The sequence below is a fragment of the Canis lupus genome, chromosome 3, assembly GCF_003254725.2.
Source record: "Canis lupus dingo isolate Sandy chromosome 3, ASM325472v2, whole genome shotgun sequence".
Lineage (NCBI taxonomy): Eukaryota > Metazoa > Chordata > Mammalia > Carnivora > Canidae > Canis > Canis lupus.
This window is the reverse complement of record NC_064245.1, coordinates 52,351,617-52,367,299: the sequence shown is the minus strand read 5'-3', so window position 1 is coordinate 52,367,299 and position 15,683 is coordinate 52,351,617. Positions and strand designations below refer to the sequence as shown.

Genomic DNA, 15,683 nt, shown 5'->3' with positions numbered 1-15,683 from the left:
CAGTCTGTCAAGCATTCAACTCTTGGTTTTGGCTCAGGTCATGATCTCAGGGTCATGGGATCGAGTCCTGTGTCAAGCTCAGTGCAGAGTCTGTTTGAAATTCTTTCCCCCTACCCCTCCCTCTGCTCCTTCCTTGGCTTGTACTTTCTCTCTCTCAAATAAATAAATGAAATTTTTACAAAAGAAGAAGAAATCAAAGAAATTGTAAACAGAGAACACTGGAGAGCATCTAAGCCAGAAGGTCATTCTTCAAAAGATCAGTAAAACTGACAAGTCCCTAAGCCAAACTGATAAAGAAGATGAAAACCACTGATATCAGGAATGTTTTGATTTATAGGTGACATGATTTCTATATAGAAAATCCTAAGGCATTGCCAAAAAGCAATTATAACTAATAAAGTGGGTTTAGCAATGCTGCAGGATATAAGATCAGTATAAAAAAGAAGCCGTTTCTATTTCTACATGCTAACAGTTAACAATAAGAAATTGAAATTTTAAAAATACCATGTACAATAGCATCAAAAAAATGAAATAGGGATAAAGCTGAAAGATATGCAAGATTCACATTGAAGTTTACAAACATTGCTAAAAGAAATTAAGGAAGGTCTAAATAAAAGGAGATCTCTACTGTGTTCACGGATGGGTTGGAAGACTCATATTATTAAGATGTCAACTGTCTCCCAAATTGATCCATAGATTCAAGGCAATCTTAATCAAAACATGACCAGGTTTTTAAATTTAATTTTTTAAAGTTTTATTTATTTATTTATTTATTTTTAAAAAGATTTTATTTATTTATTCATGAGACACACAGAGAGCAAGAGCGAGCGAGTGAGCGAGCACCAGAGACACAGGCAGAGGGAGAAGCAGGCTCCATGCAAGGAGCCCAATGTGGGACTCGATCCCGGATCTCCAGGATCAGGCCCTGGGCTGAAAGCAGTGCTAAATCACTGAGCTATCCGGGCTGCCCCTGCCCAGGTTTTTATAATTAAAAAAAATTTTTTTTTTAATTTTTATTTATTTATGATAGGCACACAGTGAGAGAGAGAGAGGCAGAGACACAGGCAGAGGGAGAAGCAGGCTCCATGCACCGGGAGCCTGACGTGGGATTTGATCCTGGGTCTCCAGGATCGCGCCCTGGGCCAAAGGCAGGCGCTAAACCGCTGCGCCACCCAGGGATCCCTAAAAAAAGTTTTTTTTTAAAAGATTTTATTTATTTATTCATGAGAGACAGAGAGAGAAAGAGAAAGAGAGAGAGAGAGGCAGGCAGACACACAGGCAGAGGGAGAAGCAGGCTCTATGCAGGGAGCCTGACATGGGACTCAATCCCAGGTCTCCAGGATCAGGCCCTGGGCTCAAGGCGGTGCTAAACTGCTGAGCCATCCGGGCTGCCCTCTGACCAGGTTTTTTAAAATAAAAATTGACAAGCTAATTCTACAACTTATTTGGAAATGAGATTTTCCAAATAGAAATTTGGAATTTAGATTAACCAAAATTATTTTGAAAAAGAACAAAATTGAAAGATTTACACTATTTCATTTATTACAAAGGTATAGTAATCAAGACAATAACAGATAACTGGAACAGAAGATTCCTAAAATAGACCCATATTTATATGGTTGGTTGATTTTAGCCAAGGTGCCATGGTAATTCAATGAAAACAAGAAAATCTTTTTAAAAAATTGTGAAGTAACTGGATAGCCAAATGGTGGGGGGACGCTGTTACTTCACATCACACATAAAATTTAACAAAAATGGATCACAGATCTAAGTATAAGAGCTAAAATCATAAAGCTTCTAGTAGAAAACATAGGAAAAAATCTTAGTGAATCTTTGTGATTTTATTTGGCAAAGATTCTTTAATACATGACATAAAAAGCAGGAACTATAAAAAGAAACTGATTGATAATTGACAAGTTAAAAATACTTGCTCTTTAAACAACAACACTGTTAAAAAAATTAAGTCAAACCACAGACTAGGAGAAAGTATTTGCAAAACACATATCTGACAAAGGACTTGTATTTAGAATATGTAAAGAAGTTTTACAACTCAGTAATAAGGGGGCAAACAATTCCATTTTTAAAAATTGACAAAAGATTTGAACAGACATTTGAAAACCATGAGATACTATCATGCACCTATCAGAATGACTAAAATTAAAGACTAACCATACCAAGTATTAGTTACAATGTGGAGTGACTAGCAACATCTGGTAGGAATATAAAATGGATTACCACTTTGGAAAGCAGTCTGGCAGTTTTATTAAACGTAGATCTCCCATATGATGCAGCATTCCACTACCAGATATTTTCCCAAGAGAAATGAAAGCATATTTCCTCAAAAGATTTACACCTGAATGTTCACAGCAGCTTTATCCATAATAGCCCCAAACCAGAAACAACCTACATAACCTGTCCACAAGTGAATGAATAAAAAAGTCGAGATTATATTCTCAGCAAATAGTGTACTACCAACAATAAAAAGGGATCAACTACTGATACATGCAACAACCATGGAAAAATCTCACAAGAATTATGCTGAGTGAAAGAAGCCAGACAAAAAAAGGAGTGCATACAGTAGGAGTCCATTTACATACAATTCTAAAAATGGTAGCTGTACATGTCAAAAGTCATCAAACTGTTATGCTTAAATATGTATATATTACTGTACTTCAGTTATAATTCAATAAAGCTGTAAAGAAAGAAAAAAAAGTAGAATAAAGTGTCAAGTACTGAACTTTGTAAAATCTTGACACTTAAGTATAGAAGGAAAAGAACCATTAAAGGAGGAAGAGAAGAACTGATCACATGCAGGGTAAGAAGCAAACTGTTAGTTATCAGAGAACCTATCTAAGCAAGTTTCAGGGGAGTTATAAACTGTGTTGAAAGAAGAGAAATTAGGAAAGTCAGTGGCTAAGAAAAGACCAGTGGATTTGGCATTAGAAGATATGCATCAAACTACAGAGAGGAGAATTGAAGCCAGAATGTCAAGGGTTAAAGGAACGGGAGGTCAATGAGATGCAGTGTAAGGACAATACTCACTGGAGAAATAGTAAAACTGAAGAGACTGAGCTGATGCAAGATAGAAGTTTCACTCATCGGTTATATGCTCCTTTCCTTCTTGATGACCACAAACAATATAAATACACTTATGGCTCATTGGCATTATAATCAAAGATATTGGACTAAGCTACTGCAACATTAAATTTTTTTTTCCAGGACCTGGGCACCTGGGTGGCTCAGTCGGCTAAGCATTTGACTCTTGATCTCCACTCAGGTCTTTTTTTTTTTTTTTTTTTTAAAGATTTTTTATTTATTTATTCATAGAGACACACACACACACAGAGAGGCAGAGACACAGGCAGAGGGAGAAGCAGGCTCCATGAAGGGAGTCTGACGTGGGACTCGATCCCGGGTCTCCAGGATCCCGCCCTAGGCTGCAGGCGGCGCTAAATCGCTGCACCACTGGGGCTGCCCCATCCACTCAGGTCTTGATCTCAGCATTGTGAGCTCAAGCCCTGCGCTGGCTTCTATGCTGGGCACGGAGCCTATTTAAATAAAAAATTCCAGGGCCAAAACAGTATATTTGCATGAAAATATTCCTTAGAACTTTCACACCTTTTCACAGTTCAATACCTAAGTAATGACTGATGGGAGAGGATGCTCTAGTAACAACCCTGTTGAGTACTTGCTCCAGAATTTCTTGTCTGATCATCTCATGGATCTAAAAAAATAGAACAGTCAATAAAATATTCCATAGTGACCTTCAGCTTACAATTGCATCAATTCATGTTAGGCAAAACTTGACTATTTCAAAGACAAATATAGTGTGAGTCATCTGGAAAGACAGAATCACTTAATTCTATCCTCATTCTGTTCTCAGAAGATTCATTAGCAGGGTGAACTACCATGTTTATTAGCCTAAGAGAGAGCTCACACAAAAGTATTGCCATGTCTTAGGTTCAGCATCAAAAAGGAAAACTTCTACTTAAGGTATCCATTACATGCCAATACTCATTATCTGACAGTATGCTATGCATGACTTTCATCTTAAAATTTAAAAGCCCATGAAAACTTCTGGAAATCTCAAAAATCTTAACCAAACCCTTCCTCAGTTTCTGGAAGCACAGCAGTCACCTAAAAAAAAGACCTGTTTTAAACTTTCACTCAAATTTTCATTAAAATTCTTACCTCAACTTGATTACTTCAAGGTACAGACTAATTTCTTTCAGACTTCAGAATAACAATAGATTATTAGTAAATTATATGCTCTACAGATGCTTTGACAAAGACAACATAACATCTGTGTGAAAGCAAAGAGAACCTCACTAGTTTAAAAAAAAAACATTTAAAATAAAAAATATTAAAATCTCTTACTCTTTTAATCAGATTACTATTAAAAAGGGCCGTTTATATCATCTAACACACAACAGTCAAGGACTATTATATGCATTCGCTTCATAGTTCTGGATCAGAACACTAGATTCACATTTAAATTAGTCTCCAAATAGTATATTCAGCACATACTTTTGGCATGTAGCTATATTAATTCGATGTCAAGAAAATGACATAGAGGAATCATTAACAGAGTTGTTTGGCCTCAGACATAACCTAGCTTTTGTTTTAGTTGAAAGGAAATGCATTTTTGAAAGCTATTTCAGAAATTAAGATTGAGAGGACAGTTGTTATATAGCAATAGATTTAAAAAATATAAGAATTATTTTGGTTTCTTTAAAAACAATGAACCAATAAGCATGATTCTTCAAGCTTGATGTAGCGACCTAAAAGATTATCTTTTATATAAAGTAATAGCGTCCAAAAGCACCCCCTAAAACAGAAAATGATCAAAAATGATTTACTACTAGAGGAAGAAGAGGAAATCATGGAAAGCTAATTTATATTCAAACTTCTAAGAAGCAGAAAAAAGGAGAAATTAAAATAAATGAAGAACTCATATAAATAAAGGATGAAAAAGTAAATATTCCAGCTGGATCTGTCATGTTTTAATTACTATCCCAACCTCTGTTCCTGGAAACTGCTGCATACTCAAATATCCTTGTCCTCCGAACTCCCAGACTAATGTCATGCCCTGTTGATAATATAATTTTACAGAATTAACTGGAGACTCACCTTAAAAGTTTCCAACAGAATATTAGCTCCCAGCTTACATGCATGCTGGTTTGGTATTTTAGAAAGACTTGAGCTGGTTTCAATAGTCTTTCCATCAAGAATCTTCTTTGGCCCATATGAATCCATCAAAATGAAGCCAAATTCTACCAGGCCCTGAGTAACATGATCCCAACTATGAACACTGCAAGAAAACAAAGCTTAGTTAAAAAGAAAAACCTTCACATTCACTGCCATATTTACACATTTCTCAAAACTTGATCTGGATCACCAACACTCTTCACATGAACCTTTTTTTTTCATGCGTACTTATCTGTTGGATTTTGGAATTCCTGTCAGTATTTCCACTGAGAGAACACTGGGAAAATCCAGAAACTACAGAATATTCAAAAACATACAGATGAAACTAGAATATTTCAGTGTACTAACCATTACATGTTTCCATTCAGGATTTCATGACTCAAGTTAATTGTTGCTTCTTCTATTTCCCCCATGACACTAACAACACTTATATTCTATCCATGCTTTAAAGTTTGCCTCTCTCCCTAGACTGAGTTTCTACATGGTAGAGACCCATCTTGTAGTCATATTTCTACCCATACAGCCTGGCTTAAGACTAACATTTAGAAGGCACACAGTAAATATTTATAGCATGAATATTTACATTCATATTTATATATTTATATCACATGCACACTTATAGTACAAATCAATGTATGATCTGGTTTCAAAAACATGAGGTAAACCTACAAATAACCTTTTGCACAGCAGCAGAATCCTTGGTGATTTTATAACTTTTAATGTTACCCACAGTACTGGAAATGATACGCTTACAATAACCTCTATATTATTATATCTACCTGCTAAACAGCAACAGATTATAATATAGGATTAAAGAATAAAGGCCACACTTGTGAAAATTCTCATAATATTTTGACAGATTTTAATAATATTCATACTCTGGAAATCTGGGATCAAGATAATAGACTGAGCTCATGCTCTATTTTTCTTACTCCCAATACCTATAAATGATGGAAAAGATACACATCTGTATGTATGTGGCTATATAAGGTGCACATACACAGTCCATAATATGGAAAATTAAGATGTGTTTTTGACTGACGAGAAATTATAAAGAATCCTTAAAAAGTGAAAGAAATGTAACACAAGAATGAAAGATGAAGCCACAGACCACATGGTGCAAAATGAAGGGGTAGTTCCCAAAGCAGATACCTAAAGTAGATATGCTGGGAACTGGAAGGGACTTTAGGGCAACTGGGGTGAGGACTAGCTGGAATTTCCCAGCACGAACAGTTAGGTACACAACATTCTTCTCTACCTTCTTCCCCAACAGCCCACTGCACCCCCAGTTTATGGTAAGAAGTGAGCAAAAATGAGGCCTGTCCTTAGGTGGGATCTGTGAGTAGAGGAGCTTGGGCCTCAGTGGTGGAGAAGCACTCTGAGAGTATGGCAACATGCTGGAGAATTAGGGAGGTCAGCCCCTGGCATATCCCACCACTATCTTCACATCAGAGGTAAACCGTATTAAACAGTACAGCACTGTCAGACAAACTAACGGTGAACACCAACAACGAGACAACCAATAATCACCAAATATAAGGGAAAAGAGCACGTTGAAAGAGAAGCACCAAAATTCAATGAACACCTGAGGGAAAGGGTTAATGGAACAAAAAGAAGATTTTTAAAAGTCTAATAAATACCCTTAAGTGATATTATAGCATGAAACAAAAAATAGACTGTTATGAAAAAAACAATTGGAAATGTTAGAAATGAAAAACATGATTGCTAGAGTGTAAAACTCAACAGATAAACCTAAAGGTAAAATAAACAGAGCTGAAGAACAAATTAATGAAATAAAAGAATCAAGGGATTTTTGTAGAATTTCACATAAAAAGACAAAAATATGAAAAGCTTGAAAGAAAAATTAAGAAACGCAGCACACAAGGACATTCCAACAGCTAACAGGAGGGAATGGAGATAAAAAAGGGAGGGATTAATTAAAGAAAATAAGGAGAAAAGCAGAGTTTAGGACATGAATCCTTATAATTGAAAGGGCATGTATCAAGCAGGAATGAATTAAAAAGGAATCTATGTAAATTGTGTTAAATTTCAGAACATCAAAAATAGAAATGAAGTCTTGTAAGTGCCCATGAATATTATCTGCAATAGTACAAAGAATCAGGTAATCAGACTTTCCGTCAGTAATTCTAGATGCAAAAAGACAACAGAAAATGATTATAAACCTAAAATTTTATGTCAAACTATTGTTCAGTGGGAGGGCAAAAATCAAAACATTTTCAGATATGACAATACTCAGATTATTGCTTAACAATCTTTATAAGGATTATTGAAAGAAGTGGATAAATATGTGTACTAAGGTTCTTTTTTTTTTTTTTTTAAAGATATTTATTTATTTATTCATGAGAGAGAGAGAGAGAGAGAGAGAGAGAGAGAGAGGCAGAGGGAGGAGAAGCAGGCTCCATGCAGGGAGCCTGATACGGAACTCGATCCCAGGACTCCAGGATCACGCTCTGGGCCAAAGGCAGGTGCTCAACTGCTGAGCCACCCAGGTGTCCCAAAATAGATTTGTTTAGGGGCACTTGAGTAGCTCAGTCACTTAAGTGTCTGCCTTCAGCTCCCTGCTTGACAGGGAGCCTGCTTCTTCTGACCCTCTCCCCAACTCATGTTCTCTCTTTCCAATAAAAAAATCAATCAAATGGATTTGTCTAAAACTGCTGATTCAGTTTCATTCCACCGGCCCTAAACTTCAACAGTTAAAGCAAATAAAACTTTTAATGTGTGTGTGCGTGTTTTTTTTTTTTTTTTTTTAACTCACCTAAAAAGCCAATAAAGACTCAGACCAAGAAAGAGTTGTAATATCATGACAGGGTCAAAGGCACCTAGTTTAGTTTTGTATTCTTGCTATCAAGGTGGCCAAGAAATCAAATCTTGGGATTTAAGGATTTTTTGATACAGGAAAAGTTTGCTTGACCAATTTCAAGGGATTAAACCTCAATGTGTGAAGACAACAGCCACCATCATCAGTTCTCTCTGCTGAGCCCCACATATGACATCATGGTGCATTTTCTAACACTAAAATACCTTATGAACCTACTGGGGTTTGGTTCAGGAACTCACCTATTCTTTACGACTTCCAAGATCATGGTTGAAACACAAGACCTTTGAGTGACTAGATTCTGAAGAAATTTTGAACCTTGAAGAAGCTGAAGATCTTTAAAGCTTTTTACAACTGAAGCTTTTAAAAGGTCAAACACCTAAAATAATGAAAGAAATAGGAAAATGAAGCAAAAAATAATAGCCCATGCTTTAGAATCTTTACTTTGTTAACTTCCTACTTGCTGCCATATACTGGTGTCCCTAAGATAGCTATTTTACTAGCTGAATATGATACAAAAATCATGACTTTCAGTGGGTGTTTAAGAGTTGAAGACAGGTAGGCATTCCTTAAGAGAGAAAAGGGCTGGAGCCCCTGAGTGGCCTCACTTCGTTATGTGTCTAACTCTTGATTTCAGCTCAGGTCATGATCTCAAGGTTGTGAGACCATGTCAGGCTCCACGCTGGGTATGGAGTCTGCTTAAGATTTTCTTACTCTGGCACACCTGGGTGGCTCAGTCATTTAAGCATCTGCCTTCAGCTCAGGTCATGATCACAGGGTCCTGGGATGGAGCCCCACATCGGGCTCCCTGCTCAGTGGGGAGCCTGTTTCTCTCTCTCCCTCTGCCCGTCTCCCTGCTTATGCTCTCTCTCTCAAATAAAATCTTAAAAAAAATTTTTTTTCACTATTATTTAAAAAAAAAAAATTCTTTCATTCTCCCACTCCTTCTGCTCCTCCCTACCTGCCTTGCTCTCTCTTCGAGAGAGAGAGAGAGAGAGAGAGAAGAAAGGGGTAAAAATCAGTATCAATATTACCCACAATCAGGGAACACACATGATAAAAAAAGGGAAAGTAGTTTATATTTCCATATTTGCAACGAAATGGTTCTCATTAATTTCAACTCAATCAGGGACAACTTCTTAGAAAGCTGCAACATCACAGACCGCAAGTGAATTCCCAGCTAAAGTTCCCATCTCACCACCCGGACTGTGTGATAAGCTTCCACTCTGATTCCCATCTTACCACTGGGCTTATCACCCACAAGAAGTAAAGGTATAAACCAAGAACCTGAGACATCTCCAGGCAGCTCCCAGGAAACAGAGTGGGCCTACACACCTTACAGAGGACTTTTCTGCCAGCAGAAGGCTAATAAAGGGTTCTTGTACTCCATATCAACTACAGAAAGAACCAAAAAGTCAGTAATGAATACCTGTTCCTCATATCTTTGTATTCTTGTTACAGAGAGCAGGAGGGCAATGCTGAAGGGACATATGTTATTACTGAAATCTTGTCCTGCCTACAGAGAAACCAAAAAGGAGTCATTATTTACATCTTAAAAGAAGAACAAAACCTACTGAAAACAGGTCCTTAAATGGATCAGAAACCTGAACTTAAGACCTAAAACTGTAAAACTTTAAAAACAAAATGTATTGGAAAATCTTTAAAACTTTGGATTCAGTAAAAATTATTTAGATACAACCCAAATGCATAATTTATAGCAGAAAAAATTGAAAAACTGGACCCCATAAAAATTCTAACTTTAGTGCTTCAAAGGACACCATTAAGAAAACAGATGAGCCACAGGCTGGGAGAAGTACTTGCTAACTATATACATGATAAAGGACTTAGAATACATAAAAAATTCTTAAAATTCAAGAAGACACACAATCAAAAAATGGGCAAAAGATTTAAATAGACATTTCCCCAGAGAAGGCAAAACACACAAAAAAATGCTCAATTATCAGTCATTAAGAGACTGTAAAGAAAAACAGTGAGATACTGTTTCACACACACTGAAACAGCTATGATAAAAAAGACAGTAACAAATGTTGGTGAGGATGTTCAGAAATAGGAACTCTCATACAGTGCCAGTTTGGGAATGCAAAATAACCACTTTGGTGGTTTCTTAAAAATGTAAACATATATTTATCACTTGTAGGTGTCTGTTCAAGAGAAGTGAAAACACATGTCCACAAAAAAGACCTGCATGTGAATGTTCATAACAGCATTATTCGTAACAGCCCAGAATTGGAAACAGTTCAAAAGTCCATCAACTGGTGAACAGCTAAACCAACTGATAGATCGACACGATAGAATACTATTAAACAAGAAAAAGGAATGAAATACTGACACGGGCTACAACACATGGATAAACTTTGAAAACTTGATGCTAAACAAAAGAAGCCATACACAAAAGATCATATACTGTATGATCCCATTTATAGGAACTGTCTAGCAAAGGTAAATCTATAGAGACAGTAGATTAGTGGTTGCCTGGGCCTGGGACGGGAAAACTGGGAATGGGACTTCACAATAAATGGGCTGAAGGATCTTACAGGGTGATGAAAATGTTTTAAACCTGGATGACGGTGATGGTTGCACAACAAGGTAAACTTATGAAAAATTACTGCATTGTAAACTTAAAATGGGTGAATTTTATGTTATGTAAATTATGTCTCAGAGAAAGACAAATACCATATGATTTCATTCATATGTGGAATTTAAGAAACAAAACAGATGAACATAGGGGAAGGGAAGGAAAAAGAAGATAAAAACAGAGAGGGAGGCAAACCCTAAAGAGACTTTTAACTCTAGGAAACAAACAGGATTGCTGGAGGGCAGGTGGGTGGGCAGATGCAGTAATTGGGTGATGGGCATTAAGGAGGGCACTTAATGTAATGAGCCCTAGGTGTTATATGCATCTGATGGATCATTACATTCTACCTCTGAAACTAATAATATACCATATGTTAACTAAATCGAATTTAAATTTAAAAAATAAAATAAAGGGATCCCTGGGTGGCGCAGCGGTTTGGCGCCTGCCTTTGGCCCAGGGCGCGATCCTGGAGACCCGGGATCGAATCCCACGTCAGGCTCCCGGTGCATGGAGCCTGCTTCTCCCTCCTCCTGTGTCTCTGCCTCTTTCACTCTCTCTATGTCTATCATGAATAAATAAATAAATCTTTAAAAAAAAAAAATAAAAATAAAAAATAAAAAATAAAATAAAAATTAAAAAATCATATCTCAGTAAAATTTTAAAAATAGGTCTTTGAGGCCTAAAATAAATGATAACCAAAAGACAACAACACCCAAAGACAAAACAGAAAACCAACAAACAAAAATACAGTGGAGTAGACCAAGAAACACAAAACTTGGTGAGTGGTGCCTGGGTGGCTCAGTACATTAAGTATCTGCCTTTGGCTCAGGTCATGATCCTAGGATCCTCCTCCTGTTTAGCAGGAGCCTGTTTCTTCCTCTCCAGACTGCTTGTGCTCTCTCTGGCTATATTTCTCTCTCTCAGGTAATAAATTAAAAAAAAAAAAAAAAGAAAATCTCTGCTCAGCAGGGAGTCTGCTCCTCCCTCTCCCTCCGCCCCCCCCTTGTCCCTGCTTATACTTTCTCCAAAATAAATAAATAAAATCTTAAAAAAAAAAAAAGAAAGAAATACAACAGAGAGCCCAATGCGAGGCTCCATCCCAGGACCCTCAGATCATGACCTGAGCCAAAGGCAGACGCTTACCTGATTGAGCCACTCAGGTGCCCCTGATTTCTAACTTTTAAATGATCCCCCCTCCAAAAAAATTAATAATAATAATAATAATAATAACATATGCAAGAAAGTGAAATAAAGTAAATGTGGCAAGATATTTAAAAACTGGTGAACCTAAATGAGAGGCATATAGATGCTCACTGTGCTACAGTGTTTCAAATTTTCTGTGGGTTAAAAATTTCTAAATAAAATGCTGAAGGAAAAAATAGGTCCTTTATCTGTATACTACTTTTCTTTAAAAGAGTTTGAAACACTTCTGGTTTTTACCTTACCATTTCACAAATACTTAATGATAAATGACTTATTTTCATAAAACCCCATAATATACTACTAAAAATAGGCAATATCCCAATTCTTAAATGGGGAAACAGAGCTCAAGGTTGAAGCTCACATAAGAGGGGATCCCTGGGTGGTGCAGCGGTTTAGAGCCTGCCTTTAGCCCAGGGCCCGATCCTGGAGACCCGGGATCTAATCCCACGTTGGGCTCCCGGTGCATGGAGCCTGCTTCTCCATCTGCCTATGTCTCTGCCTCTCTCTCTCTGTGACTATCATAAATAAATAAAAATTAAAAAAAAAAAAAAAAAGCTCACATAAGACGACAATGGAACTATGATTAAATGTTAAGCTTCCTGCTGAACAGTCCCCATTTTTTTTCTTTTTAAACATCAAAACATTTAAGGCATAGTTTTAAAATGGAATTTGCTTAAGAATGTAGTGACATATATTTCCTACTTTCTTTTTTTTAATTTAATTTAATTTTTAAATTTCCTACTTTCAAAGTAAAAGGCACCCTCTAAATCCAGGGTCATCGGCCCCAGGCGTCCCCGCCCGCGTCCCTCCCGCCGTGGCCGCCCGGGACCTCCGACCTGAGCCATGTTCACCCGCACCCACGCCCGGGGGCCGCGCACGGAGCCAGGCCTGCCGCAGGGTCCCTGCCCCGGCGTGGAGGGGGCGCCCCGGAGCCCCGCGGAGGACAGCCCCGGGCCCGCCGCCCCCCAGGCGCATATACCATGATAGCACCCAATGAAAACCGAAGAAGTCAGATACAAAGGATTGCTGAGCAAGAGCTGAAGAATCTTGAGAAGTGGAAGGAGCAACATAGAGCGAAGCCTGTTAACCTGGTGCCAAGGCGGTTAGGTGGAAGCCAATCACAGGCTGAAGTCCGGCAGAAACAACAACTCCAACTGATGCAATCTAAATACCAGCAAAAGCTAAAAAGAGAAGAATCTGTGAGAATCAAGAAGGAAGCAGAAGAAGCCCAAATCCAAAAGATGAAGGCAATTCAGAGAGAGAAGAGCAATAAACTAGAGGAGAAAAAAAGATTTCAAGAAAACCTCAGAAGAGAAGCATTTAGAGAGCACCACCAATACAAAACTGCTGAGTTCTTGAGCAGACTGGACACAGAGTTGCCAGACCGGAGTACCCGTCCAATTGCTTTTCCTGACCCACAGTCTTCAACTTGGGCCAGAAGCCGGGCTTATAAGGATTCTCTAAAGGAGGAAGAAAATAAAAAATTGCAAAAGATGAAGGAGGAACAACATCAGAAGAGGGAATTACTGGAATTTAACCAACAGCAACAGGAGGAAGCAAGAACCAAAATCCACCAAGCTGAACACAGGAGGGTAAATAATGTTTTTCTGGACCGGCTCCAAGGCAAAAGTCAACCAGGTGGTTTGGAGCACTTTGGAGGCCACTGGAATATGAATAGTGGTAACAGCTGGGATGTGTGAGAAATATTTACTTACATCTGTCCTTTGTCAACTGACCTTGAAGGACCTCACTTGATGCTTTTCCTTAATGCTACTTTGTTTACCCTTGCTATTTTACCTTGACTTCAAATTGCCCACCTACTCAGCTGAACAATTGAGGATGACCAGTTTTTCCCTATCATTATTTATGGGTGTTCGCAGGAGCTGCTTGCTAAGCTCATATTAAATTTCTACTACCAGTGGAATTTTACACTATTTTCCTCATTGGTTTCACATGTTGTTGGAAGCATAATTACAGCAATGTTAGTATGATGAAAAAGGAGGGAATCATTTGATAGTCTCACGCTTGCAAGAGCTTTGGACGCTACATGCTTGTCTCTTTAAGCAGCTAATTCTTATGTAATTCTCAGATCAGGTTTGGGGAAGCTTTGGCATTTTTTAGATTTTAAGCTCTATGTAATCCGGGGTACAAACTTGGGCAAAAGAAAATGATAAATCTTTTATACTCTTTTAAATACATTTACAAATAAATTTTGAAATACTTCTAAAAATAAATAAATAAATAAATCCAGGGTCATCGTACAATGCTTCCACTTGTCTTCTATAATTAAGGGATATCAGAGAGGCTTGAGTTCAAATATCCGTTTCATAAAGAGATCCTAGATCACCATAAGTCTGTAGCTACCTTTAAGTGCTTCAGGAGTTCTCTGCCTAGTTCACAGTCCAGTTTGATGGCAAACACGATGTGTAGGATAACGGTGCCTTCAACATGACGAAGTTCACCTGATGGCACAGTAACAAGATCCAACAGCCTAAAAGATTCAACAGAAAAGGATGAGCTACAGTTTGAGCAAGAGACAAAAGTACAGACAGTACAGTTGTACAGTTGGTCAGCTGAACAAGCAGACCAACTCAAGGTGAATTCATACTATCACTGGAGGCAGCAAATAGAAATTCTACTGCTCTATTCCTGCTCCTTTATAACAAAACTTGACAGAATTGTCTATTGTCATTAATTACACTTTTTTACCTCTTCTCAGTTAAATCCAATTCAACCAGGCTTCTGCCCCTCTCCACCCACTCTCCTCAAATTGACTATTCTTGTAAATTACAAATGACCTCTATGTTGCCAAAACCAATAATCTAGTTCCACCTTAACACCTCAGCAGACATGAAACAGTTGACAATTTCTTTCTTGAAACACTCTCTTCTCTTCTGGTGTACTGTCACTCAATTCTTCTCCATTTTTTTTTTTTTTTCCCTGCTGGCTCATCCTCGCTTTACGTGGTGGAATGCTCCTGAGCTCAGTCTTGATTTTCTTTTTCTTCACAATTTCCCTAGGATTCCCCAGTCAGTCCTGTGGCTTTAGTTCTTTCCAATCTCTTATTTCCAGTCCTGACCTCTCCCTCTAACTCTAGACTCTCTGCTTAATACCTCCATATGGGATGCTAATACACATCTGAAACTTAACATGATTAAAACTGAGCTTATTTTGTCTTACATCTGCTTTTCAGTCTTTCCTAACTCAGTATATAAGACCACCTTCTAATCAATTGCTCAAGCCAAATAACAAAGTTACCCTAGAGTAGAAGCGGTAGGCTGCAATTGGATTAACAGCATGAGCTCTGCAGCCAAACTGCCCTGATTGAACTCTCAGCTCTACTACTATATATAACCTTGGGATATTCCTTAATTCCTCTGTGCCTCAGTTTCCACATGCATAAAGTAGAAGCAAAATAGGGTTCTTGTGAGGTTAAGGTGCTTAGAACAGCACCAGGCACAGGTGCTTCAGAAAAAATCTTTTTCAGACACGTTAACTATTCCACTAGCTGAGAATGTTTTCTCTGATTTATATATTGTGGTTCTTATCATTCAGGCTTCAGTTAAAGTGGCACGCTCTCCAAGAGGTTTCCCTTGACCACTCAATGTTAAGTAGCTACACTGTCACTATCACTTCATCCATTTGAGTTACCTGCATAGCACTTCCTAATATTTTTATTTATTTCCTGTTCTCTTCTCACCAATACTTAAACTCCTGGAGAACAGGGACCTTGCCTGACTGGTTCATCATTGTAGCCCCAGGGCCAAAGAGTTTCTGGCTCAGAACAGATAAAAATAGCTTATTAACTTGCAATTTACACAACAATTACTGCTCTGCTCC

The 15,683-nt window shown here is 37.9% G+C and overlaps 2 protein-coding genes across 7 annotated transcripts in view; one reads left to right on the top strand and one right to left on the bottom strand.

The window, feature by feature from the left end:
* FANCI (FA complementation group I) overlaps positions 1-15,683 on the bottom strand; it is a 74,562-nt gene that overhangs the window by 41,667 nt on the left and 17,212 nt on the right. For 5 of the 6 annotated variants that reach the window (XM_025438528.3, XM_035714545.2, XM_035714547.2 and 2 more), the window contains 5 exons: positions 14,208-14,334; positions 9,474-9,560; positions 8,287-8,423; positions 5,131-5,311; positions 3,637-3,724 (listed from right to left, as the gene is read on the bottom strand). In XM_025438528.3, coding sequence (XP_025294313.1) covers positions 3,637-3,724; positions 5,131-5,311; positions 8,287-8,423; positions 9,474-9,560; positions 14,208-14,334 — 620 coding nt within the window. The remainder of the gene's footprint in view (positions 1-3,636; positions 3,725-5,130; positions 5,312-8,286; positions 8,424-9,473; positions 9,561-14,207; positions 14,335-15,683) is intronic. The other variant, XM_035714546.2, reaches the window with a different exon arrangement.
* On the top strand, positions 10,627-14,066 carry LOC112653450 (epithelial-stromal interaction protein 1-like). The gene is made up of 2 exons (XM_035714673.2): positions 10,627-10,632; positions 12,617-14,066. The coding sequence occupies exons 1-2, from the start codon at positions 10,627-10,629 to the stop codon at positions 13,541-13,543; spliced, it is 933 nt and encodes a 310-aa protein (XP_035570566.1). The 3' UTR covers positions 13,544-14,066.